Genomic DNA, 27,472 nt, shown 5'->3' with positions numbered 1-27,472 from the left:
TATTTTGGAGATAGTAAAGTTATCATCGGTGTTAGTGCCCGGGACGTAGGTATAATTTACCGAACCTCGTTAAAATTCTTGTGTTCTTTCTTGTCCTATTTTTCTTTCAATATTTGAGGGTATAATAGTAGTATTTAATTGTCCTATTAAATTACGATAGAAGGAATATTCTGACTAAGGAAAGACTTGGTATTTAAGAGATCCTTGTGATCCACCTCTCTTCCCTGGGAATTGAACTTTGTGTGATTTTTTAGTACAATAATTTACACGCTTCCGACCCTATTGAAACAACAAGTGGTATCAAAGCCGAAGGTTAATCGTAGTATGCTCTGTGGTTGCAGTTTAAACTGATCTTCCACATCAGAAAAGATTTCCTTAGGTATATTGAAAGATTATGGAGAAAACAGTCGGTGTAGGAGCTTCAACATCGTCCATGTGGACAAGACCGACAATTGCAAATGCAAGATTGGCCGTGGAGATCTTTGATGGCACGTGCCATTTTGGTATGTGGCAAAGTGAGGTTCTAGATGCCCTTTTTCAGCAGGGTCTAGACATTGCCATTGATGAAGAGAAACCAGATGATGTACAGGAGAAAGATTGGAAGGCGATCAATCGGTTGGCATGTGGCACAATTCGATCATGCCTTTCTCGAGAGCAGAGGTATGCTTTTTCAAAGGAGACTTCTGCAAATAAGTTGTGGGTGGCACTTGAAGAAATTTTTTTGAAGAAAAACAGTCAAAATAAGCTCCACTTGAAGAATAAGGGAAAAGCTGCTGTAGATGCTTATGTTGTAAAGCATGATACCAGTGACTCTGAACTATCACTGGTTGCATCATCATCGTCGTTCCATTCAGATGAGTGGATATTGGATTTGGGTTGTACCTATCATATGTCCCCTAACCGGGAGTGGTTCTCTGATTTAGTAGAACTAAATGGAGGAGTTGTTTATATGGGCAATGACAATGCTCAGAAACTGTTGGAATAGGTTCAATCCAATTAAAGAATAAAGATGGATCAACCAGAGTTCTGACTGATGTTCGGTACGTGCCCAGTTTGAAGAAAAATCTCATCTCATTGGGAGCCATGGAATCCAATGGTTCAGTTGTTACTATGAGAGATGGGATTTTGAAAGTGACATCTGGCGCACTTGTGATATTGAAGGGCATCAGGAAAAATAACTTGTATTACTACCAAGGTAGTACAGTTATTGGAGCAGTCGCTGCAGCTTCCGGTAACAAAGACTTGGACTCAATGCAGTTGTGGCATATGAAGTTGGGACATGCCAGCGAAAAATCCTTGCAAATTCTAGCAAAGCAAGGATTGTTGAAAGGTGCAAAGGCTTGCAAATTAAAATTTTGCGAGCATTGTGTTCTGGGAAAGCAAAAGAGAGTGAAATTCGGCACTGCTATCCATAATATAAAAGGTATTTTAGAATATGTTCACCCAGATGTGTGGGGGCCTTCCAAAACACCTTCGTTGGGAGGAAAACACTACTTTGTTACTTTTGTTGATGACTTTTCCAGAAGAGTTTGGGTGTATACCATGAAAACTAAAGATGAAGTACTTGGAGTTTTTCTTAAATGGAAAACTATGATCAAAAACCAGACTGGCAAGAAAATCAAGCGGCTTAGGACGGACAATGGAGGGGAATATAGAAGTGATCCGTTCTTCGATGTGTGCCAAGAGTATGGTATTGTTCGACACTTTACAATTAGGGATACACCACAGCAGAATGGAGTGGCAGAGCGTATGAATCGAACATTCTGGAGAAAGTTCGATGTATGTTGTCCAATCTTTGGGTTGGGCAAGCAATTTTGGGTGAGGTTTGTGACATCGCCGCCATCTTGTTAATCGCTTGCCATCATCTCGCATTAGAAAGAAAAACTCCTATGGAGGTATGGTCGGAAAACTGCTCTGATTATGATTCCTTACATATGTTTGGATCCACTGCATATTACCATGTGAAGGAGTCAAAGTTAGATCCGAGGGCAAAGAAAGCTCTCTTTATGGGAATCACTTCTGGAGTGAAGGGATTTCGTCTTTGGTGCTTAGACACAAAGAAAATGATCTGTAGCAGAGATGTTACCTTTGATGAATCTGCCACATTGAAAAATGTAGCAGACAAAGATATTCAGACGAGCGATACTCCACAGCAGGTGGAGTGTACTCCAAAACAGGTGGAGTTTGAGCAGATGGGGATTTGCCCAGTTAATAAGTATAATTCTCCAGCCACAATGGAGGAATTAGAGGTTGAAGAGGTTCTGACCCAAGAACCATTAAGTACACCGAACCGATTGCGATTGCAAGGCCAAGGAGAGAAATTCGTAAACACCGCTCGATTCTTGATATGGTGGCCTACGCCCTTCCCGTTGTTGATGATGATATTCCTGTCACTTATCAAGAAGCAATGCAAAGCTTAGAAAGTGACAAATGGAAATGCGCCATGAATGAAGAAATGCAGTCTCTCCGGAAGAACAATACTTGGGAGTTGGCGCAATTACTGAAAGGTAAAAGGGCAATCGGATGCAAATGGGTATTCGCAAAGAAAGATGGATCTCCTAGCAAGAAAGATATTCGCTACAAGGCAAGATTGGTAGCTAAAGGCTACGCTCAGAAGGAGGGAATTGACTACAATGATGTATTTTCCCCTGTTGTGAAGCATTCCTCCATCAGAATTTTGTTGGCCTTGGTAGCACAATTGAATTTGGAGCTAGCTCAACTTGATGTTAAGACGGCTTTCTTGCATGGTGAGTTAGAAGAGGAGATCTATATGACTCAGCCTGAAGGATACACAAATGCTGGTGGTAGAAATTGGGTTTGTAAGTTGAACAAATCGCTATATGGATTGAAGCAATCCCCGAGGCAGTGGTACAAGCGATTTGATAGCTTTATGAAAAGGCAGAAGTACACAAGAAGCAAATATGACAATTGTGTGTATTTGCAGAAGCTGCATGACGGATCTTTCATTTATCTACTCTTGTATGTTGATGATATGTTAATCGCTTCGAAGAGCCAAAAAGAGATAGATAAGCTGAAGGCTCAGTTGAATCAAGAGTTCGAGATGAAAGATCTAGGTGAGGCCAAGAAGATTCTCGGCATGAAGATAAGTAGAGATAGACAGAGAGGCAAGCTTTGTTTGAATCAGAAGCAATATCTGAAAAAGGTATTACAATGTTTTGGTGTAAATGAAAACACTAAACATGTAAGTACCCCACTTGCTTCTCATTTGAAACTTAGTGCTCAATTATCTCCGGCGAAGAAGAAAGAGAATATATGGCAAAAGTCCCATATGCTAATGCAGTTGGGAGTTTGATGTATGCGATGGTGTGTACGCGGTCTGACATTTCACAAGCTGTTGGAGTTGTGAGCAGGTATATGCATGATCCTGGAAAAGGACATTGGCAAGCTGTGAAATGGATTCTAAGGTATCTTCGAAAAACCGTAGATGTTGGTTTAATTTTTGAACAGGATGAAGCACTTGGTCAGTTTGTAGTCGGATATGTTGATTCCAACTTTGCTGGTGATTTAGATAAACGTCGTTCAACTACGGGGTATCTGTTTACTCTTGCGAAAGCCCCAGTGAGTTGGAAGTCTACCTTACTGATCTCTGATGGTGTGTCTACTGAAGCGGAATATATGGCGATTCTGAGAAGTCATTAAGGAGGCTATTTGGCTTAATGGATTGTTGAAAGACTTGGGAGTTGTTCAAAGTCACATAAGTTTATATTGTGACAGTCAGAGCGCTATTCATTTAGCAAAAAATCAAGTCTATCATTCAAGAACCAAGCATATCGACGTAAGATATCACTTTGTACGGGAAGTCTTTGAAAAAGGAAAAATTCTACTTCAGAAGATTCCGACAGCAGATAATCCCGCAGATATGATGACCAAAGTGGTAACAACAATCAAGTTTAATCATTGTTTGAACTTGATTAACATCCTGAGAATTTGAGCACCTTCAGGTGTATGGCGCTCGAGAGCGCATTTGGAGGCACTACAAAAGATAACTTTATCGAATTTGGGGAGTTGAAGGAAGTGTGTGAAGATGCGATTATCCTAATCAAATCTTCAAGGTGGAGATTGTTGAAAAGTCAACAAAGGTAGGAAGCAACTTGATAAAAGGTGAAGCAAGTTGCACCGAATGTTGAAAAGTTGAATGGGATAATTGCAATTTTGGTCCCTAATTTTTTAGGCCATTTGCAAGTTAGTCCCTGAACTTCAACTATAAATAGGCCTTTTCATTTTTCATTTCAACCATCCCAACCAATCTTTCTCTCTTAGTTTTCTCTCTTCTCCCATTTGAGAATTCTTAAGGAATTCTATTTGTTTGTAATATTTTGGAGATAGTAAAGTTATCATCCGGTGTTAGTGCCGAGGGCGTAGGTATAATTTACGAACCTCGTTAAAATTCTTGTGTTCTTTCTTGTCCTATTTTTCTTTCAATATTTGAGGGTATAATAGTAGTATTTAATTGTCCTATTAAATTACGATAGAAGGAATATTCTGACTAAGGAAAGACTTGGTATTTAAGAGATCCTTGTGATCCACCTCTCTTCCCTGGGAATTGAACTTTGTGTGATTTTTTAGTACAATAATTTACACGCTTCCGACCCTATTGAAACAACACAAACCTTGAAAATAACATTATTGGGAGAGGCAGCCATAAACCTCGAACATTAATTGTAAAACAAACATGAACCGTAAAACAACATGCGTAATATAAAAAATAAAAAAAAAATATACATGTTCTGCTGCATTCGAATTCTCCTTTTGGTTTTTACAAGTCACCTTCGTCCAAAATATGGTTATAGCAAATTTGTAATCAATACGGTTGCCCAACACCCTAAACCTATTCAATATGTTGTTATAGCCCTTTCATTACACGAAACTATAGAGGTCTCTTTCGACACCACTGAAAAATATTTTTCTTATTTTTCTTTGGTTGGTAAAATTTTTTGTCCACGATTTGATAATTTGTTCAAGGTCAAGTTGGTGTTGATATGATATACACGTAAAAATTTCAAAAATATGTCTTTATGTACAATATGTTTGTTGATTTCCTAGCAAAAATGGCATCCATATATCTTGTTTGCTTTATATACGTGGTTGTAGAAGAGTGATCTGTTTTGTAATTGTCATCTTTATGTTTAATGGAATATAGCTATGATTTTCTTTATGGAAAAAATTGTTCATCCACAATTGTTATTCCTTCTTGACTGGAATGAATTGAAGTGATGAATTTCATTGTCTTGGTTGATTTTTGAGATTTTTGGTGATATCTTGATTGCGGCTGGAGTATCTAATCCCCCTCCTCTACAGCTATGAATTGTGTTATATGGTATTTTCGTGTTCAGTGCTTGAAACTTTTTTCATGTCTTGGGATAGGGAGTTGTAAAATTTGAGTTTCTTCATACTTATTAAAACTATTAGATGCTGTTATAAATAATATAAAACTGAATGAAATTTACATGTTTAGAAAAAAAAAAAAAAAGAAAAAAAGAAACAGATGCAGAAATTCTACTAGAAAATATTAGTAAATTTTAATATATTTAATTTTATGTTTCAGGTGAAATTCCACCGTTATTGGAAAACTCACTTCTCTTGTTATCATAGATTTTTCTTTTAACAATTTAACAGGTATAATATCATTTTTTTCTAAATTTATGCAATCTATTTTAGTTTCTTAATACAATGCTTTTGGCTTAGAAAAACATGAGATAATTAATTACATATAATTTCATAAAAATATTATGTATACTTTAATTACTTTAACATTAGAAAACTGTAGGAAATATTAGGATAAAAATCAATAACTTAAATTACAAATACCTTAAATATGTTTAATTGGTAGATTTATTGTTTATTTGTTTAATTAGTTTTTTCCCAGCCATAAGTTCATAATATTCGTCTATGGGGAAACAGAGCATATGAGTTCTAACTTTTATTACAGACCAAGCAAAATTATCTAAATTCCAAAAATATGTTAAGTCCGTCAAGACCTACAGAAATAAATACTTACTTGAAAGCATGAGAATTAGTAGAAAACAACAATTAGAGTTATATCTAAAAAAGACCGGTGATAATTTTATTTCTTTAATAAACAAGAAAAAGAAAATAACAAAGTTTTAGAATTAAAAACTAAAACTAAAACTAAATAAAGTAAAAAATTATAAAATAAAATGAAATCAAGAAAAGACTCTAGCCAAAGATGAAATCTCCGTTTGATTCACAGATTCGATCATTGATGCAAGGATAACTTCAATACATTTAATAAATTTTCAATTGCTAACTCAGTACCGGGCAACCAATCTCTCCTTATCTATTCGGTAACCAAAAGGCAGCTCATTTAAAATTACTTCCCTAACCGGTAAATAAACTTATATCTCAGTGTCCAAGATTTAACTTACTGGTAGCATTAAGAATGAGAGAGATCTAATTCTAACCAACAAACTCACCTCAATGGGGTTTGTTTAAGCTAGATCACATTCACACCATATAATTGTAAACTACAACATAAACGAGTTATGCAGTTTGTCACTAGTATTAAATTGAATTAAACAATTACAGATTTAACTATTTTAATTGACAAAATAATTGTTCTAAGCTATCGAATACCGGTCACATACTCAATAAACTTGATCAATTGTAATTAAAATAGAAGATGCATGGATACTAAAGAAAAAAAGAAGAAGAGTTAAAGCACAAATAAGTCTCACGAATTTATTAAATCAATCTTTGATAAAATCTTTGATAAAATCTTTGACTATAAAGGTGGATTTGGAAATCCATTAAATAAAGAAAACAAAATAAAACTAAGAATGGGTAGGTCTTTGCCCTGTTTTAACCTAATAATATCTATTTATAAGGCAAAAATAATATAATAGATAAAATAAAAAAGTGCCATCAATTAATTAATGCAGAATTTTTCAAGATTTCTTGACAATTTTTGCTTCAAATTTTCATGCCATTTTTAAGTGTCTTCTTGACGTTTTTGGGCTTTATCTGTAAAATAATCTTTAGATAGATCTTTCAATTCCCTTTGGATCGATAATGGAAGTCTGTAACTCAAGTTACAGTCAAAATATTGAAGTTGCACTGTGTTAAAAGTTTAAACTGTAAAAACTTATCAAAAATAAACTTTAAGTTGATTTTTCTTTAATTATTCCTAAATTAATGATAAATAAAATATAATCATATATAATATAATTAAGAACATAAATAGCATAATTTAAAGGAAGTATTGCAAATAATTAAGAAATTATGCACTTATTAAAATACAAACGCAAATATTTGTTCTTACCACAATACTCAATTTAATTATATGTTTTAGGTGAAATTCCATCGGTTATCGGAAACATGACTTCTCTTGAGAGGATGTATTTTTCTGGTAATAAATTAACAGGTATAATATCAATTTTCTTCTCCTTTTTTATGTTACAATTATGCAATCCCATCCAGTTGCATTAGTTATTTGTTATATATTATTGACTAGCTTTACAATATTTTAGTTACTTAATATAATAATTTTGGCTTTAAAAATTTTAATTATACATCTTTTACTTTGACTACTTTGACCGTAGACCAAGCTCGAATTAGTAGCTTTAACAAATACAGTAGGTGGATCAACTTTCTCACTTTCTAATGGATAGCTAAGGCCCCTTATGCCTAAGCTCGAATCTCATTGTGGCCAAAATTTCACCAAGCTTCTCACTCTGCCCACTGAACCTCTTTAGAATAGCTTTGGACTCAGCAAGCTCTTTCTCAGTATTCTTTAAAACCTCATCTGTCTCTTGCACTAGTCTCTCAAGCTTCCCTTTATTTCCCTTCAAATTGCTCACTTTTCTCTCAAGTCATCATTCATTTGACACAATTTTTAATTTTTTTATCATTTGGAAATATGTATCTTCAAGTGTTCTAATGTCACAATCAGGTTCTTCAGTTGTTTCATAGCCTGTCTGAATAGGACTTTGAACAACAGCATTGAAGGCCTCATAGTTATTTATCTCCTCATTAGAGTCTAAAAATTCACTTTTATCCTCTTCGTCACTCCAAGTAACTGCTAAGAACTTCTGCTTGTTCTTAGTGTTGGCACATTCTGATTGAATATAGTCAAAGCTTTTACATTCATAGGACTGAACCTCTTTCTTCTTATTCTAAGAGTTATATTGTTTTGGTCAAAACTTTTTGTTGGTGTTGCTGGACACCAAATCTACTTGAGGTCTCCTTTTTGAAATTCTTTTTAATGCCCTGTTAAAATTTTGGGACAGCAAAGTTATTTGCTGTTTGATTTTATCAATGGCCTCAGCCCAACAATTTTTTTAGGGGTCAAAATTAAATTATAAATTTTACGAGTAAAAATATAATTTTATTATTTTAATAATTTATATATCTTTATAATTTTTAAAATTAAAATTTTTTTATTATTTTAAAAGTGTCAAAATATAATTTTATTTTAATTAATTTAAATTTTTAAAATTTTAAAATACCTAAATAAAAATTTTTCCATTTTAAGGGCAGATAGGGCCCATCAACTACTACACTGAATGGTCTCCCCTGTCTACTTTCCTTTTAGAATAGTAGGTTGAACATTGAAGGCAATGTTCTTCTCTGCAAAGGTGGATTTAGCCTGCCCGCACCGCTAAAATATAAAATTATTATATAAGCTCTTAAAATTTTTAAAATTTTAAATTATTAAAGGTAAAATTATATTTTACCTCTTTAAAATTATAAAAATTTAATTTAATCATTTAAAAATTATAAATATATAAATTATAAAAAATTAAAACTTCATTAAGCCCTCTAAGTTCTAGCTTTGCCTCTGCTTCTCTGGTCTCAACTTGTCATGCTTTCCTTCTTCGAGATTTAGCTCAAAGGCTCCAAGAGAACCTAACGGCTCATCTAATCTAAGAGTGATGATATCCTTGGCTTCTTTTATTACTGTGACTTTAATAACAAAATATTCTGGAAGTAACCTCAAAAACTTTTCACACCAGTTTAACCTCGAAAAAAACGTTCACCAAGATAAAATATCTCATTAGATTTGTCACATAATCTAACATGGTAGGCATGATCTGCAATTTGGACATTCGAAAAGTTGCATTCCCTCCATGGTGGTTGTGTGAAATGGTCCAAGCTTCTTTTGTTGATTTACAAGTTGAGACCATTTTGAACTGCCCCATGTCAACTCGGCCGAATATAGTATACAAGGCTTTGGAGTTTTCTAGACAACCCTTCTCTCATCAACAGTATATTGATTCTTTTCATTAGCCTTTGTTGTTCCATAAGAATCAATATTTACCTCAAGTTTTGTCCATCCTTCCTCAACATCTTCCCATGTAGCTTCATAAATGGACATTATAAATCCCTCATTCAAGTTTTCCAATAAGCATAGTTTGAAGATCCAACAAGTAATCTTGAGATATGAACTTCCTACTTTCATGGCCTCAATGGTAGCAAAATGTGATAGGATCATCTTCAAACAACTCTTGAAGTCTACTCTAATACCAATTGAAAAAACAATAAGTTTGCTTCTTGTTTAAATTGATGTCTAGACACGAGTTTGAACAAGATAGTGAACAAAGGCAATAAGCAAAGAGAGTAAAAGAAGACATAAGCATATAAGCTTAATTGATGCAGTTAAAAAATAATTCTACTCTACAAAGCCTCACTTGATGAATGGTTTGATCAAGTAAACTATTGACTAAAGCCCAATCTACTCTTACACAAAAAACATTTGCAGCCTTAATAGATAACCCCAACTTGTTATAACTATTCACTCAAATTACCTCCCTTATAGCTAGTTTAAAACTCTCCAACAAACCTATGAAATAAGTATTAAATACAAGTAAAAATCAGCAACAAAGATACTAGCAAAAGCAACATAAGTAGTTTTCCAAAAATTTGTATCTAACCATGCGAATAAGGTGCTTATTTATGGGCAATATCAGAAACTCCCCTTGGTAGTTTTGTGAAGATAGAATTATCATTTTAATTGCATGATTATCCAGAATAAAAACCTCCAATCAATATAAATCCTTATAAGCTAAGTAAAATCAACAGCTTAATCACCGAGTAAATGACTTATAAGATAAAGATAAATATTTAAGGAAAGGCATGTCGATCAGCATCATTTAGGAAGAGATAAAACATGCTTCAAGAATCATTTAGATTTAGAGAAAATAATTAAGGAGGTGAAAGTCAAAGCGCCAACAATCTACTCTACTTGAGTTGTCTTAAAGACATGTCCAAATTGTTGCCTAAAGGTTTGTCTGGACATCTATTCGAACATGGATTAATAACCAAGCAGTGCAATGAGCTATTTGAATATGAGTTAAACATTAGCAATAGGACAACTATAGTCCCAACAAGATTCAATAATAAGCTTTGATTTGCCAACTAAAATTTCACAACAAAGCAATGCTAGAAAATGGTAAATCAATAAGCTCTCCCTATCAATAAAGTTGTTGGCCTTTTTCATTTCCATATTTCTACTTCCACAACCCTTCCATTCTTCTTTTTACACACTGCGTCAAAATCCTTAGGAATGCACCAACAACGATTTATAAAGATTTTTCCGAACAAAAGGTCCATAAAGAAACCCTGCACTTTTTTCATATTCAAGAGTGTGGAAGAGAGAGTTAATCATCATGTGAGTTCTTACTAGTTTCTTTACTGACTTTCTACTCTAACCCTTTTGGTCGTAGACACTACACTTTCCTTAAAACTCTGGGATTGTGCGACCTTTTGTGTTGCATATGGATTGTCCTTTGGGTTCCTAGATGTCACTTTCCTCTAGAATTTGGTTCTAGTATACAGAGTAGAACTACGAACATGAATTCGGTCGCCGAACACCTTATACCCATTCAATATGTGCTTATGGCTTTCTCAACATCAATTGAATTTGCATATCTAACAAACCTGAATCTCTTTCCCACTTTGCTCCTTTTTCTGGGAAAGAATGCGTCCATGACGTTACCATGGTAATGAAAGATCACCCATAATCCCTTCTACTGCATCTTAGGTGGAAGTTGTTAATGAAACGTAGGGGAGAAGGAAAAAACGCAATTTCTATGGGTAAGAATTTCATTATATATTTTAATTGGGTCCAAAAATTATTTTACTATTTTATTAACTTAAAATTACAATCTCTAAAAGGATTAAACAATAAATTTTTTAGAGTCAAAAGGCAATTTTACTCTATTGACTTAATTTTTTTATTTTTTAAAATGGACTAACAATAAATTTTCCATTTTGGGAGAATGATGGAATGAGTAACAAACTTACCTCCTCTCATCACACTGTTGTTTAGTTTGTCTTTATATATTAATTTTCAAGTAGGCATTTTGTAAAAACTTATAAACACTATGTCAACTAACTAGATTCATCCATGTGTTACACTAGAAATGTAGTTTATTTACTTCTTTTGTTTTTTTTTTTTTTTTGTTTCAAAGAATCTTCAAATTCCTAATTCTAATATAGTCCAAATTTTCTTTCAGGACGAATTCCAACTCCACCACCTTCACTGCTTTGGTACTTTGTTTCAAGAAATAAATTAGTTGGAGACATCCCTTCTTCAATATGCAATTCAAGTTCCCTTAAAGTTCTCACTTTATGGAACAACAGTTTTAACGGAACAATTCCCGAGTGCATTGGAAACTTGAGTTCTTCTCTTTCACACATTGATCTAGGGAACAATAATTTTCATGGTAAAATACCAGAATGTTTTGCTAAATATTGCACGTTACAAAGTTTTCGCATCAACAACAACCAAATAGGAGGGTCACTGCCACGATCTTTAGGTAATTGCAAAGATTTGAACCTTCTTGATGTTGGGAACAACAATTTGAATGACACTTTCCCGAACTGGTTAGGAAATTTAGATCATCTACAAGTTCTTGTCTTGAGATCGAATAAATTCTTTGGCCAAATGGATAACTCTGATGTTACAGTTTCCTTCACTCGTTTGCACGTCATTGATCTTTCTTGCAATGACTTCAGTGGCTACTTACCTACCAATTTTTTTAAAAATCTACATTCCATTAGAAAGGGGCATGAAAATAAACTTGAACTAGAGTACATGGAAGATGTATCAGATTATATTGCTTTCAATTATGTTTATGGTTTATCTTTAACAGTAAAAGGGTCGGAAATAGAGATTCAATCATTGTCAACCATATGGATGGTAATTGACTTTTCAGACAATCAATTCTTCGGAGCATTGCCCAAAACACTTGGTGAGCTTCATTCACTTATTGTCCTAAACCTCTCTCATAATTGCTTAACAGGTCCTATTCCATCATCATTAGGTGACCTGTCTGAACTTGAATCATTAGATCTCTCATCAAACAAGTTCCAAGGAAGAATTCCAACAGAGTTAACAAATCTTGGATTCTTAGAGGTGCTAAACCTTTCTCAAAATAATCTCAAGGGACCCATCCCTCAAGGCAAACAATTTGATGGTTTTACTAATGATTCTTACAAAGAAAACTTGGGTTTATGCGGCTTTCCATTGTCAAAAATATGTGATAATGATAGGGGAACTTTGGTCAAATTTGATAGAGATGATGATGAATTGAATTGGAAATTTTCTATATTGATGGGGTACGGATGTGGATTGGTGTTAGGATTGAGTATGGGATACATCGTATTCACGACTGGAAAACCATGGTGGTTGATTAGGATCATCAAGCTAGTTCAGCAAAGATTTACAAGAAGGTAGAGAGGTGAACCCTTCTGCGATTTTTTTCTTTTTGAAATAGAAGCTATGGGTAGAGCACAGAAAACCTCATTGCTTGGTGATATGTGGGCCTTTTTCTATAGATGTTTTATAAGTGTGCTACCTGGGTTTTTTATTGTATGTTGTGTTGTTCTGTAACTATATAAGGTGGCCCTTGTGTGTTTTGACTTAATGGACACTTTCCGTGTGTTTCCTATCTTTTCAATAAAACTAATATATATATATATATATATATATATATATATATGTGTGTTTTCTCTTAATGGACACTTTCTGTGTGTTTCCCAATCTTTTCAATAAAACTAATCTATATATATATATAGATACACATTTATATCAAACATATATCTACATGCAAATACAAATCACAAATCAATCACACATAACTCGAATTCGACAATCGCGATATCAAATTCATTATCTCATCGTTTTAGAGAGATACAATTACCTCGCATTTATTTCATATTTATTTATAATGACTTACTTCATATTTATTTAAAATGACTTACTAGACTATGAACCAGTTATTAATAGTTATTATTCATTTTCAAACCTCAAAATTTTTATCTTTTACAACTAGGTCCTCAATAGTATATATTTTATCAAACAATTTAAGCTTGATTTACTTCTACCCAATACATTTCTAACACACTATTATCATGAATTAATTAGCCTTTCTCGTGCATGACTTTAAACTGTAGCATTCAAGATTTCCTTAAAACTTCCAACCATGGAGATTCAATCAATATCTTAACAATTCTCAAATCTAATACATGGGCTAATGAAATTCAACATCCTTAAAGCATAAAGTAATAAAAATTAAGAAAGAAAACTTACTTAGAACCTTTGGCAAGCTCACGGTTATGATGATTTGCAAGGAAAACCTAAACTTTTGTTTTGTTTTGCCTATAGCCAAATGTTGAATAAGAAAATGGGAAAGATAAGTTTTCTCTTTCTTTCCGTTACCATACTTTTAATATGATAAATTTCTATTAATTAAAATACAATCCTAAATGAAAAACCTAAATTCGAGGAAACAGATGGCATGGAATTGAATATTGAGAATAAAAAGAAGGAACCAGCCAGTATAGTGGTAAGCGACGCAAGATAAAAAAGATATGACCAAAGAAGGCTTGAATTTTGGTATATTCTTCCACATCCATCGTCTCTCTGCATTCATGGTGGAGGTGACCCCTCCATCTCACACTTCCCTAGAGATATAGAATCGAAACAGAGAATTGACTGCGGCCTCTAATCTATTTTTCTCACTCGGATAATTAGAATGACCTAACGAAAGAAACTCAGATGAGAATTGAGTGTGGATATTCAAATCGATTATGAAAAAAATATGTAGAGAAAATTCAAACTAAAATTAAGAAAAAAGAAAGAATAACGAAGAGAGGGGGATCTAAGGAGAGCGGTAACTCACAACGGGTCTTTATTGAGTTTTTCACACAGAAAGAAAAACAGATCTATTTTACTCGGGTAAAATATGAACAACTTGTTGAATTTGGAGCAACAAAGTAATATTCCTAGATAAAGTATGAAGTAAGTTTTTGATTCAAGAAAAAGAACAGACAGAAGCAAAAAGAATGAGGAGTTGAGAGAACAAGAAGATGATCAGTACATTACATTGATCCATCAAATATGATATACATAGAGAGCTTACAACAAACATTTTAACTTGTTGAAATGAACAAACATTAAATTTTCTAATGATAACCTAGGACCTGTTTAAAACTGGAAAGTAATTGACCAACTTTATCCAGTCAAAAAGTTTCTGTCAAACATATACAGGTCGTCTGTCACACCAAAACATACTTTACCCAGGTAAAAACGTACATTTGCAGTTGCTGTATTTTATCCGGGTAACATACATACTGCTGTTTTTTGCCACCTTTAACACTCCTCCTTGGCTACAAAATAGTAGACTCCAATTTGCTTCTTCAAATACTCGAACCTGGTGGCAACTAACGGCTTGGTCAAAATGTCTGCCAATTAAACTTCTGAGCAGCAATGGACCAAGTTGATCTCCTTTGACAACTCTGTCTCCCTCACAAAATGGTATTTGATCTTGAAATGCTTAGTTTTGCCATGAAACACAGGGTTCTTGGCAATTGCAACAGCTGATTGATTGTCAACTTTGATCTCTGTTGCTTCAACTTGTTCTTCATTCAAGTCATACAAAAGTTTCCTAAGCCAAATGGCTTGATTAACAGCCCCAGCAGCTATAATATACTCTGCTTCAACTGTTGATTGAGCAACAGTTTGTTGCTTCTTTGAGCTCCAGCTAAAAACTCCTGATCCCAGAGTGAAGAAGTATCCTGATGTACTCTTCATATCATCAACCGAGCCAGCCCAATCACTATCTGAATAACCGACCAGCTTCAGTTCCTCAGCTCTCTCAAACTTTACACCATAGCCTAAGGTGCCTTTAACATACCTTGGGACTCTTTTAGCAGCTTTAAAATGTGTAACATTATAGCAGTGCATGAATCTCGATAGAAGGCTAACAGTATATAAGATGTCTGGCCTTGTTGCTGTCAAGTAGAGTAGACAACCAACCAAACTTCTATACTCCTTTTCATCTACTCGATCATGCTCACTGGTGCTTGAGAATTTCTCTCCTAATGCAACAGGAATGCTCACAGGCTTGCATTTTGACATGTTGAATTTACTTAAAACTTTCTGAGCGAATGCTTGCTGGCTTATAAAAATGCCATGCTCATTCTGATTAACTTCCATACCAAGGAAGTAGGTCATCAAACCTAAATCAGTCATCTCAAACACATTTAGCATTTGTTTCTTAAAATATTTAATCAGCTCACCCTTGCAACCAGTTACTAATAAGACATCCACATAAAGTGAGACTATCAACAAGGTTTCTTTTTCAGCCTTCTTCACATAGAGTGTAGGCTCACTTATGCTCTTCTCAAATCCAAGATTCGACAGGTATGCATCAATCCTGTCATACCAGGCCCTTGGAGCCTGTTTTAGGCCATACAAAGCCTTCTTGAGCTTGTAAACCTTGTGTTCTTCACCAGCAACCTTAAATCCTTCAGGCTGTTCTATGAAGATTTCTTCCTTGAGAAATCCATTTAAGAATGCTGACTTTACATCCAATTGATGCACCTTCCACTGTTTTTGAGCAGCTAAGGCAAACAACAACCTTATGGTGTCTAACCTTGCAACAGGTGCAAAGGTTTCAAAATAATCAACACCTTACTGCTGACTGTACCCCTTCACAACTAGTTTGGCTTTATGCTTGTTCAGAGATCCATCTGCATTGTTCTTGGTCCTGAACACCCATTTGACACCTATTATCTTTCTGTTTACTGGCTTATCAACCAGCTCCCATGTGTCATTTTTATAAATCATCTCCATTTCAGCTTCCATAGCCTTCTTCCAGCATTTTTCTTTAGCAGCCTCTTCAAAATTTGAAGGTTCAACTATTGCAACATTACATCTCTAGTAGATGTCTGCAATGGTTCTGGTGTCTCTCACAGGTTCTTCATCAAAGTCTTCATCAGCTGGCCCTTCTTCAGCTAGTTCCAGACGTTTTTCTAGCTGATCTTCATCAGTCAACCTTGCATCAGCATCATTCCAGCTCCATGCTCTACCTTCATCAAACCTCACATCCCTGTTCACTAATATTTTCTTTGTTGAGGGATCATACACCTTGTACCCCTTATTGGTACTGCTATAGCCAACAAATATTCCTGGAGCAGCCCTTCTCTCAAGCTTGGTTCTCTTTTCTGCTGGAATAAGGGCATAGCAAACACAGCCAAACACTTTTAAGTGTGAAACAGAAGGCTTGATTCCATGCTAGGCTTCAAAAGGAGTCTTTTCCTTCACAGCAACAGTTGGCAACTTGTTGAGTAGGTACACTGAGGTATTGACAGCCTCAGCCCAAAACTTGCTTGGCAGTTTACTCTCAAACAACAAACATCTGGCCATATCAAGTACTGTTCGATTCTTCCTCTCACATACTCTATTTTGCTGAGGAGTACAGACTGTTGTTAGCTGATGGTGAATCCCAGCTTGTTCACACAACTTTTGGAACCTTTCAGACAAATACTCAGTGCCATTATCTGTTCTTAAAGCCTTAATCTTGCAACCAGACTGATTTTCAGCCAATGCCTTAAATTTGTTGAAGGCTTCAAACACTTCTGATTTCTGCTTTAAGAAATAAACCCAGCAAAACCTGGTTAGATTATCTATAAACAACACAAAGTACTTACTGTCATTTAAGGAAGAGGTCTTCATTGGTCCACAGACATCAGAATGGACTAACTCAAGTCTTTCTCGAGCCCTCCATGCCACATTAGCAGGAAAAGGTAACCTGGTTTGCTTACCGAGCTGGCAAAGCTCACAGACAGTGTCTTTTGGTTCAATTTTTGACATATCTTCAACCAAGTTCAGCTTATGCAACTGATCAAGTGACTTATAATTCACATGTCCAAATCTACTGTGCCATAGACTAGCATCATCAACAAGGCTGGTGTAAGCCCTCTTCTCTAGATGATTGACATCAAGAATAAAACACCTATATGTCATTGTTACTGTGACCAACTCCTAACCATAAGAGTCTTCAACAATGCATGAGCCATTCTTGAAAGCAAGTGAGTAACCTTTTTCTACAAGCTGACCAACACTAAGTAGATTCTGATCTATGTTAGACACAAAAAGTACATCAGAAATCACTTTGCTACCTGACTTTGTGTTGATCACCACATTGCCCCTGCCTTTGGCTTCAATCAGATTCCCATTGCCAATCCTGATCTTTGAGGCAAAACTTCTGTCGAGCTCCTTGAACAGTCTTTCATCAGTTGCCATGTGGTGTGTGCAGCCACTATCCACTAGTCAATCACAACTGACTTTGCTCGAGGTTGCAAAACAGGAGGCTGTAAAAACATGCTCCTCCTGAGCTTGAAGATCCTCAGCAGCCTTAGCTTGCATTTTTTGTTGAGCTTGTGCCTTCTCTCTGTTTTTGCACACCCTCTCAACATGTCCCAAATTGTTTGCGCTCCCTGACTGAACATCCAGTCTGTGCTGCCAGTTCTTCTCCAAATGTGAAGTTTTCTTGCAGTGAATGCATGGTGGAAATCTATTATTCCCTGCATCTCTCCTTGATTTCTCCCTTCTATCGACCCAAGGTTTCTTCCCCTTTTGACTAGAACCTGAACCTTTCTTGGTCTTTGCTTGGAAAGCTCCTTCAGGATGCTCTTCCTGCCTATTGGCCTTTCTTTGCTCAAGTGCATATAGGGAATTTACCAACTCAGATAGTGAGATGGCTGATAAATCCCTCGAGTCCTCCAATGAAGAAATCTTTGACTCAAACTTCTCTAGAAGAGTTGTAATGACCTTTTCAACAACTCTGCTCTCACTGAAATCATCACCAATGAGCCTAATGTTGTTGATTATGGTCATTATTTTGTCAGAGTACTGCTTAATGGTCTCTGACTCTCTCATCTTTAGATTCTCAAAATCCCTCCTAAGATTGATCAACTGCTGTTGCCTTGTCTTGACTGACCCCATAAACTCCTCCTTTAGCTTCTCCCATGCTTGCTTTGGTGAGTCACATGCCATTATCCTAGTAAAAATCACATCTAATACTCCATTTTGCAAGCAAGCCATTGCTTTATACTTCTTGGCACACTCTTCACTATGTTGCCTCATCTGAGCAATGGTTGGATTGGCCCTCAATAGAGGTGGTTCAGCATCATTCTCGATCACACTCCACAAATCATGTGCTTGAAGGTATGTCTTCATCTTAACTACCCAAATGTGGTAGTTTTCTCCAGCAAACACAAGTGGTGGTGGTGGTGTAAAACTCATTTTTGCAGCAAACAAACAGATCAATAAAAAAACAGCTTCTGCTTCTTTTCTCTCAAACACAACCAAGGTCCTCAAAAACTTAGGCTCTTGATACCATTTGTTGAGTTTTTCACACAGGAAGAAAAACAGATCTATTTTACCCGGTTAAAATATGGACAACTTGTTGAATTTGGAGTAACAAAGTAATATTCTTGGATAAAGTATGAAGTAAGTTTTTGATTCAAGAAAAAGAACAGACAGAAGCAAAAAGAATGAGGAATTGAGAGAACAAGAAGATGATCAGTACATTACATTGATCCATCAAATATGATATACATAGAGAGCTTACAACAAACATTTTAACTTGTTGAAATGAACAAACATTAAATTTTCTAATGATAACCTAGGACCTGTCTAAAACTGGAAAGTAACTGACCAACTTTATCCAGTCAAAAAGTTTCTGTCAAATCATATACAGGTCGTCTGTCACCCCAAAACGTACTTTACCCGGGTAAAATACGTACATTTGCAGTTGCTGTATTTTATTCGGGTAACATACATACTGCTGTTTGTTGCCAGCTTTAACAGTCTTACATGCCAAGTGGCCAGCCGAATCTGGAGAAGGCTATCTTAGATCAGATTAAAAAGAATTTGGGTAATTGGTCTAATTTGCTTCCGATCCTTGTATGTTTCATTTAGTATTTTTCTTTTTAATATCTAGAATTTCCTCACTCTATTATTTTGATTTAATAATTGAAGTCTAATTGGTAACATCCTCAAAGGACTTCAATTAAATTAGATCATGTGATATTTTAAAAATAAAAAGTTTGCTCATGTGGCTTATATTACATGCATCGGAAGCATTTTTTAATTAGCCATGTGAATAAATAGGTTAAAATATGTTCCAAGTCCATTACTCTTTGAACATTTGGAAATTAATCTTTTATTTTTATTTTAAGAAATTTAACCTCTCTATTTTTAGGATTTAAAAGTACAAGTCCAATTATTAATATCGTTAAAATTCTTCTATTAAATTCAAGCTCATTACAATGTCAATTTTTTTGTTACATGACTTTTAAGTGAACTTTTCTTTAAAAAGAAATTGAAAGTGTTGTACCAGGAATTTAACAAAATATTTTAAAAATAATAGCAATTAGATTTATATTTTGAAATATAAAAATTAAATTAAATTTCATATGCATAAAAGGTACAGAAACTTATAACATATTTTAAGTGAGCAAATAGTTTAATTTTGAAAATGTGACATAATCTGATTTGGGTGTTTAGTCACTTTTTCAAATTATATTTTGCCTGTTTAATATTATTAGTATTTTGTTTGCAGTTAACATATTCATGTCTTTTTCTTTGGTTAGATTTGTGTTTTGGCAGCATATTTTACATTGTAGAAACTCTATGCTTGATCCTAATGTTATTTTAAGTGTTACTTGGGTTATTGTATATATTATTGTTGCTCTTATAATTTTTATTATCATATAAAATTTCGATTTGGATTGTATTCATAAAAGCATATTTTCTTGTTCCATTAAAATTTAACGATATTTTTAATTATTGATTTGAGTTAAGTATTTCTTTAAGTTGTTTATGCATATGCATTTTCATTAGTTTTATACTTGAGGACAAGCATAGTTAAAGTGTAGAGAAATTTGATAAGCATGTAATTTTCTAATTTTCTAATTTTTTATATTTATTTTATTCAATTATTCTATTTAAATAATTAATTATATTATTAAGAATTATATTTTACTTATTATAATTTAGGGAATAATTGAAGAAAAAGGAGTTTAGTTTATTTTTTACAAGGTTTAGTATTTTTTTTGTCATAACTTGGGCTATAAAATTCTACTTTGGCTCATAATAAACCGATTCAAAAAGAATCAAAATATCTAACAAAAGTTATTTGACAACTCAAGCTCAAAAAATATTGGGAATGTGTCTGACATTGGCTTCAAATTTTGACGTGAAAATTACCGAGAAACCTAGAAATTTTCTTTAATTAATGACACTTTTGTTTTTTTGTTTTTTTCATTATGTGAGTTTTGCTCTATAAATAGATATTATTAAGTTCAGTTAACAGCCGACCACTCTACTGCTGAGCTACTGAGGAACAACGGGAGATTAGATCTCATAAAGTTCAATTCTCATTCTCAACCCATGACCAATATAAACACGAAGTTTCCTTCGTAACCCCCGGAACTTCTTCGTAGTGGCTCCGTTCCATGCCTCATTTTATAGGGAAATTCAAAGTGGCTCTATTTCATTATATTTATACCTAGACATAGTCACCCCTTAGCATTATTTTTATTTTTGTGTTCTATTTTCTCCATAAATTGCTAAATTTTTTTCTAGTTGAAGGAAATTTAAAGTTTGACTTGAAGATTTTGTCACATCTAAATAAAATAGCGAAAATTAGATGGAACATTATTTGTAAACCTAAGGCGAAGGGGGAGCGGGAGTGGTGAACTTAGGTGTTAAAAACAAAGCTCTATTGGCTAAATGGACCTGGAGATTTGCTGTTGAAAAAAGAAGCATTGTGGCGAAAAGTCATTTTAGCAAAATATGGTTCAAATGTCCAAAGATGGTGTCTAAAGACAAATTGTTTAAAAAATATGTCTTCTATTTGGAAAGGAATAATTGAAAATTCTTTGGATGCGGAGGTATCTAGATGTGTAGGGGGGATTCATTCTATTGGATGGTTGGGAACGGAAAGACTGCTTTATTTTGGTGGGAAAATTGGTGTGAGGATCAACCTCTAAAATTGATCTACCCAAGACTTTTCCGTTTAGCAAAGAGCAAGGATTGTACTGTTGCGGAAGTGGTTTGTATGCTAGGAAAAGATAAGACTAATTGGAATGAATTTTTTACAAGACCGCTGCTGAGTAGGGAGGAGGGGTTATGTAAAGAATTGGCTGAAAGGGTGTCTAGCACAGAACTGAAATCGAGCATGGAGGATAGGCTGTGCTGGAATAAAGATAAAAAAGGGGATTTTTAGGTTAAAAAATGTACCGAATTATCGATGCTGGAAGACGGGAGAGCAATTTGTTTGATTGTGGTAATTTATGGAAAATTAAGGTGCCTCCTAGAGTGCACTGCTTTTTCTAGATGCTTGCGATTGACAGACTTCCAACAATGGTATTTATGGCTAGAAGAGGGGTGTGCTTTCAAAATGTATCGTTAAGCTGTCCGTGGTGCGAAGGTGTTCCGGAGTGTGCCTCTCATCTATTCTTTCAGTGCAAATTCATTGCTGGTTTTTGGAGGAGAATTTTCATGTGGTGGGAAATGGGTTGGAAGCAGGTGGAAGGGTTTTCGGATTTCTTTGCCTTATGCAACAATGTGCAAACGGCTGGTTTTAGGAAACGGCTATGGTTGATTGCTATTGCAGCAACTTGCTGGACAATCTGGTTAGCAAGAAATGGATTGAAAATTGATAATCGGAGAGTATGCATGGAAAACTTGATGTTCCTAACAAAAATGAGAGCTTTGTTGTGGATCAGATCCATCCATGATGAAATCATGTTGAAGGAGGATCTTTGGTGGATTTCTCCACTCGGTGTCGGTTGGAATCAGCAAAATCCAATTCCGCTGTCTCCTGTTGGAGGTCCCCTCCAGCTGGATGGTTAAAATTCATCGTCAGTGGGGTTGAGTTTGAAGAGAAAGCAGGGTGCGGAGGAATATTGAGAGATATGGAGGGGTCGGCTAGAGCATTATTCTCGGGTGCTGTAGCTGCAAATATTGCAGAGGAGGCGGAGATTGGGGTAGTAAAGATCACTTTAGATGTCTTTATTGCTATGAACTGGAAGCCAAAAGAGTCTCTAATTATTGAAGTAGGTTCGGTGGTGGTTTTTGCGTGGTGTGTTAACAAGGAGCTGAGGCCTTGATCGCTTTTGCCAGTTTTTGCAGAAATTGAGTCTGCAATTTTGAAGGTGGATAACGTTGTTTTCTCTCTGGCAGATCGGAAAAGTAATGTTTTGGCATCGTCTTTGGCGATAGCTGGTGTTAATCGACCACAAATGTTTAAAGCTTGGCGGTGAGGTTTTCTGTTTAAGAATTAGCAGTTTCGTAGGTTGTATTTGGACCGTGACTTTGTTATGCTTTTTGTTGCTTGTTTTTCTGTTTTTGGATACTGCTCTGCTTTCTTTGACGGTGCAGTCGAATGTAGCAAAAAAAAAAATGTTCTTCATCTTTCTTTGTTCTTCAGTATTCATATATCTTCTGATTTAATTGAAAATATTTAGGTTTGTTGAATATATGACCCATATTCAATTCTTAGAATATTTGTCTTGTCAATTAGAAGTGTCAAATCAGTAATTGTATACTAGTGATAAACAACATAGGTTGGTAAGACAAAGATATGCATTCTATGTTGTGTGGGCAACGGTCCAACTTAAATAAACTTTGATTGTATATTTAAATTGGTTGGTTGGAATTGAGGCTCTTTCATTCTCAATGCTATTAAATTCATAGTAGTCATTATATGATTGTTTATCAATAAGGGAATTAATTAATAGCGTTTTTCTTATTTATCGAGAAGGTAAGAAGAGATTGGTCGCTAGATGATCATCTGGAACTATAATCAATTTATTAAAGCACACTGAAAATCATCTTTTTTTAATGATCAAACTCATAAATTGAACGATAATTTTACCTTTGGTGAAAGTTTCACTTATTGATTTTCTCTCAAATTTTGATTATTGTTTTTCTATTAAGTTTGAATTTTAATTTTCTTTAGTTATAGTTTTAATTTTAGTTTTATAAAAGTCCCTATCATCTTTAATTTGTTTATTTTTATTGAAGAAATAGAATCACTGGAGTATGTGGATTCGACCTTACTCATTGCTATTTGTAAATTTACTTTTGAGTAGGAATTTATTTTTGGTAGCACTACAGGAGAACAGACTTTTAGCGGCGTTTTTTTTGCCTTTAAGCGCCGCTAGAATTATTAGTGGCGTTTTTACAAGCACCGCAAAAAATGCCACTATAGCCAACGCTGCAAAATTTTGAGGCGTTTATTTACAAAAATGCCGCTAAAGACCATGATTTTTAGCGGCGCTTTTCCCACAAATTTCGCTAAAGATCATGACCTTTAGCGGCGCTTTTCTAAAAAAGTCGCTAAAGACCATGACTTTTAGCGGCGCTTTTCTCAAAAACGCCGCTAAGACCACGACCTTTAGCGGAGCTTTTTTCACAAATGCTGCTAAAAACCATAACCTTTATGACACTTTTCCATAAACGGCACTAAAGAATATAACCTGTAAAATATACATTTTAATTAAATAATATTTATTTTCTATGATAAATATTATATTTTTTTATTTTTAAATTTTAAATTTGAACTTTAAACTTTATACTTTATACTTTTAAGGATAAATAAAAAATATTAATTAAATTAAATTTTCTATTAAAATTTTAACTTTAAAACTAAATATAAAAATTCATGAATTTAAATTTAGAATTTAAATATTATGTTTAAATAAATGGGCAATCTACCTCACAAGCTCACAGCTCATTTGATCTATATAATTAACTCGGCCAATTAGAAAAGAAGCTACAAAACTCGTAATAATTAACCATCATGGTTAAAGAAGCTGGTACACAACGTAGCTACAAAACCCTGTTTCCATAACACAAAATTCAAGTTCTGACTAAGATGAATGACCATGGAATGCAATATTAAATAACGTTCCACTTGAAGAAGTGCTAAGCCTTGGCTTTTCCAGCTTGAAGAGATTGAATCCTCTGCTGCACCTTCAATATCTAAAGGATGCAAAACCAAATGATCAGATTCATCGTCACTTTGGCAGATAAATCTAGTTACAATCTATTATCCACACCGAGGTGCCTGGATTCTAGACTCTAGAGTTTGATATTAAGAGGACACAAACATTTTCCGGTGGTTTTACAATATAATTCAACACAATTTACAATCAAATATTAAAGCTTTGTTTATTTTCTCAAGCTGTAGTCCGTGAGCTAGAAACACCTGTAGCAGAAATATGTTTAACGCAAAGCCAAAAGTTTTAAAAAGAAAATCAACATAAGAAAAGGAATCAGGAACCTTCTACAGCATTAGTGACAAGATCAACAGATACATCAGGCATGACCGACACATCACCTGTTTAACCACCAATCAAATACACAATCAGAGATTCTAAATTTCCACTCCTCATTAAATTTAAGTAATTAACTCGATAATCACTAAATTCACACTCAAATTAAATTTCCTAACTAATAAACTCATACCGGCGACCATCAACACTGTAAAGTGAAAACAACAATCAACACTGACGGCTGCTTCAATTACTCTGAAGTAGTAGCAGTTCAACACAAGACAAAAATCACTTTAAAAAAAAAACCTACATGAAAATTGTCAATTTCTTTTCATAAAAAGGACCTTAAGATAAAGAATTTAATTGAAATCAAAACATCTAAGGGAAACTAGTAGGAAGAAGATGACAGAGAATATGTCCAAATCAACTAAACCTCTATTATATTACAATATATGTAATCGAAATTCGAAACCCCTTTGGCCTTTTACCCCCCACACAAAATACATATTGCAAGACAAAAATAATAACCCCCTTTTAAATGAATAATTAAAAATGAAGGAGATCAAAGACATATACACACACATTGACATTGACATTGACATGGAAACAACAACGATTTACAGGCAAATGTTTGTCTAGAGTAAAAAGTAACAAACAACAATAAATTACTATATCTAGATCAGAAAAAATATGCTTAAATTTTGGTTCAAGGTTGGATTATAAGTAGGCTAATATAGTTTACCTTTCCTTCTCAAATTTTGACTTCAGATCATCAAGCTTCGACTTATCTTAGCAGCCACACTGTCAATGCAATATACAAGAGGCTAAATAATGGCAGAATTTGATAAGAATTAAAAAAAAAGGTTGAACAAACAAATATAACAGTTTTGTTACTTCATTTGCTCAAATTAAAGTTAGTCAAGCATCAGTTTGTGAAACCATTAGCATAGACGTAATGATCTTCACGAATCAGCGAAGGAATTGATAGAAAATAGAATAATAACACATGCACCATTCATTCAAATCTGAATACAGTAAAAGTGATGGAGTTCAAATTAAGAAATTACTACTTGTTAACTCGTACAAAATTCCTTGAACTAACCAACCAAAATCATGCATCAAATCGCATAAAAGTAAAAGAACACCTGCAATCAATATGAAAATTATATAAAAAAAAAACAGCTTCATCTTTGAAATTGAGGAGGAGGAGGTGGTGAGGAAACCGCAAAGAAATAACAGCTCTAATGTAAAATTCTCATTGACTATAAAATTCAAACAAATATCATTTTTAAAAGAAAAAAAAGTGAAATCAAATTTTAATTTTACCTGGAAATTGTCTCTTCGTTCTTCTTTTTCCCGTCCTTTTGTGCTTTTTCTTTGATCAGTTGCAGAGCCGACATGATCCCTTTGAGATCACTGAAATTTCATCAACAAACAAAATGCTTATCAAATTAAAGCACATAAACACATACAAAGAAAACATAGAAGAACAGTAGTCGTGAAGAATGACTTAGAAAGATCAGGATCAGGATCGAAATCATCAATGAGTCGGGTTTTTCGAATCCGATTTTTTGAGCAAGGACTCCGATCCACGCTTTTTGTTTCTTGCTTTTCTCGTTGACATTGTTTTGATTTCCTTTCTTTTTACAAAAATTTGGAGTTCAAAATGGAGAAAAAGGAGAGCGAGAGACGTTTCTTTTCTCTGTAAATAATAACTCCATGATTTTACATCTCAATCATACTTTATTAATCGAACCACAACAATTAGAAAAAAAATCGCAGAAAAACCTTAAAAACTAAAACAAGATGAATATCATTAAATAAACTGAAATTTCAACCAAACAAAATTAAAAAAAACATAGTGAACAATTTAAAAAAAAAAAGAAAACCCTAAAGCTTGTAATCAAAGAATGTGAGTATATAGAAATAATATACCTATGGTGGGTGAATTTAGTGCAGTGAAATGAAAAGGGAAAAGAAGTATGATTGGTGTAGGTGTATTGACTTGGTGTTGCTGGAAATTTAGAGGCAAATTTTGAGAGTAAAAGGAGATGAGAAAGAAGATGAGAAAGAAGATGAGAAGCGGGTAACCAAAATTTATTTTTTGGTTGTGAGCAGGATTTTGAAAACGAGATAAAAAAATAATAGTTTTTTGTGGCATTTTGCTCAAAAACGCTATTATTACTCAATTTTGATTTTTATATTTTTAACATTTTTTTTTCTATTTTTCTTATAAATTTTTGTGCTAACATTATCATTTTAGAATTTTTTTAAATTTTGAATATTGAATTTTTAACTGAAATATGAACTAAAATATTAAATATTAAAATTTTAAGTTTTTATTTTTTAATTTTAAATTTTAAATTTTAAAAATAAATACATCAATATATTTTTCTATTGGATAAATATAAATATTTATGTATGCAATATATAAATATAAAATGATGTTATATCAATAATTGTGTTAATAATTTACAAGAACTAGATCAAATTAAAGTTCATGTATACAATTGCACACTAAACCATTGTTAGAAAAAGAAACATTTACCGGAGATTTTGGATTTTGAATTGGGGAAAAAGGGTGATTATTTTAAAGATTCGGATTAGGGAAAATGGGGAAATTATCTCTTACATAACCATAAATCATAATCCCTAAACCCATAATCCATAAACCTTAAAATAATAGCTCGTACACTTTAAACCCTAAACTATAATGATAATTAATTCAATATTTTAAAATTAATACTATCTCTTTTATAATTATATAAAAAATATTTATCATATAATTAAAAACACTAATTAATCTAAACCTTAAACTCCTAATCCATAAACCTTAAACCCTAAAACATAAACC

The 27,472-nt window shown here is 33.9% G+C and overlaps 2 protein-coding genes and 1 long non-coding RNA gene across 5 annotated transcripts; 1 reads left to right on the top strand and 2 right to left on the bottom strand.

Moving 5' to 3' along the window:
• The first annotated feature begins 2,407 nt into the window (after window positions 1-2,407).
• On the top strand, window positions 2,408-12,718 carry LOC108472166 (receptor-like protein 9DC3). Its single transcript, XM_017773678.2, has 3 exons — window positions 2,408-3,090; window positions 11,021-11,073; window positions 11,496-12,718. The coding sequence occupies exons 1-3, from the start codon at window positions 2,408-2,410 to the stop codon at window positions 12,716-12,718; spliced, it is 1,959 nt and encodes a 652-aa protein (XP_017629167.2).
• A 4,881-nt stretch (window positions 12,719-17,599) lies between these two features.
• LOC108472165 (uncharacterized) lies at window positions 17,600-18,574 on the bottom strand. Its single transcript, XM_017773675.2, has one exon. It carries the CDS (start codon window positions 18,572-18,574, stop codon window positions 17,600-17,602), a length of 975 nt encoding a protein of 324 aa, XP_017629164.2.
• Window positions 18,575-24,104: 5,530 nt separating this feature from the next.
• Window positions 24,105-26,780, bottom strand: LOC108472952 (uncharacterized). Of its 3 annotated transcripts, XR_008273961.1 has the most exons (6): window positions 26,554-26,780; window positions 26,129-26,320; window positions 25,945-26,034; window positions 25,361-25,419; window positions 24,627-24,683; window positions 24,105-24,325 (listed from the first exon to the last, which is right to left on the bottom strand). It is a non-coding gene; the product is annotated as an uncharacterized LOC108472952 (long non-coding RNA). The 3 variants fall into 3 exon arrangements; XR_001869618.2 differs by lacking the exon at window positions 24,627-24,683; XR_008273960.1 differs by lacking the exon at window positions 26,129-26,320.
• Window positions 26,781-27,472: the final 692 nt, after the last annotated feature.

Source organism: Gossypium arboreum, chromosome 11, assembly GCF_025698485.1.
Source record: "Gossypium arboreum isolate Shixiya-1 chromosome 11, ASM2569848v2, whole genome shotgun sequence".
In the NCBI taxonomy this organism is placed as follows: Eukaryota; Viridiplantae; Streptophyta; class Magnoliopsida; order Malvales; family Malvaceae; genus Gossypium; species Gossypium arboreum.
This window is presented reverse-complemented; position numbering and strand designations above follow the sequence as displayed.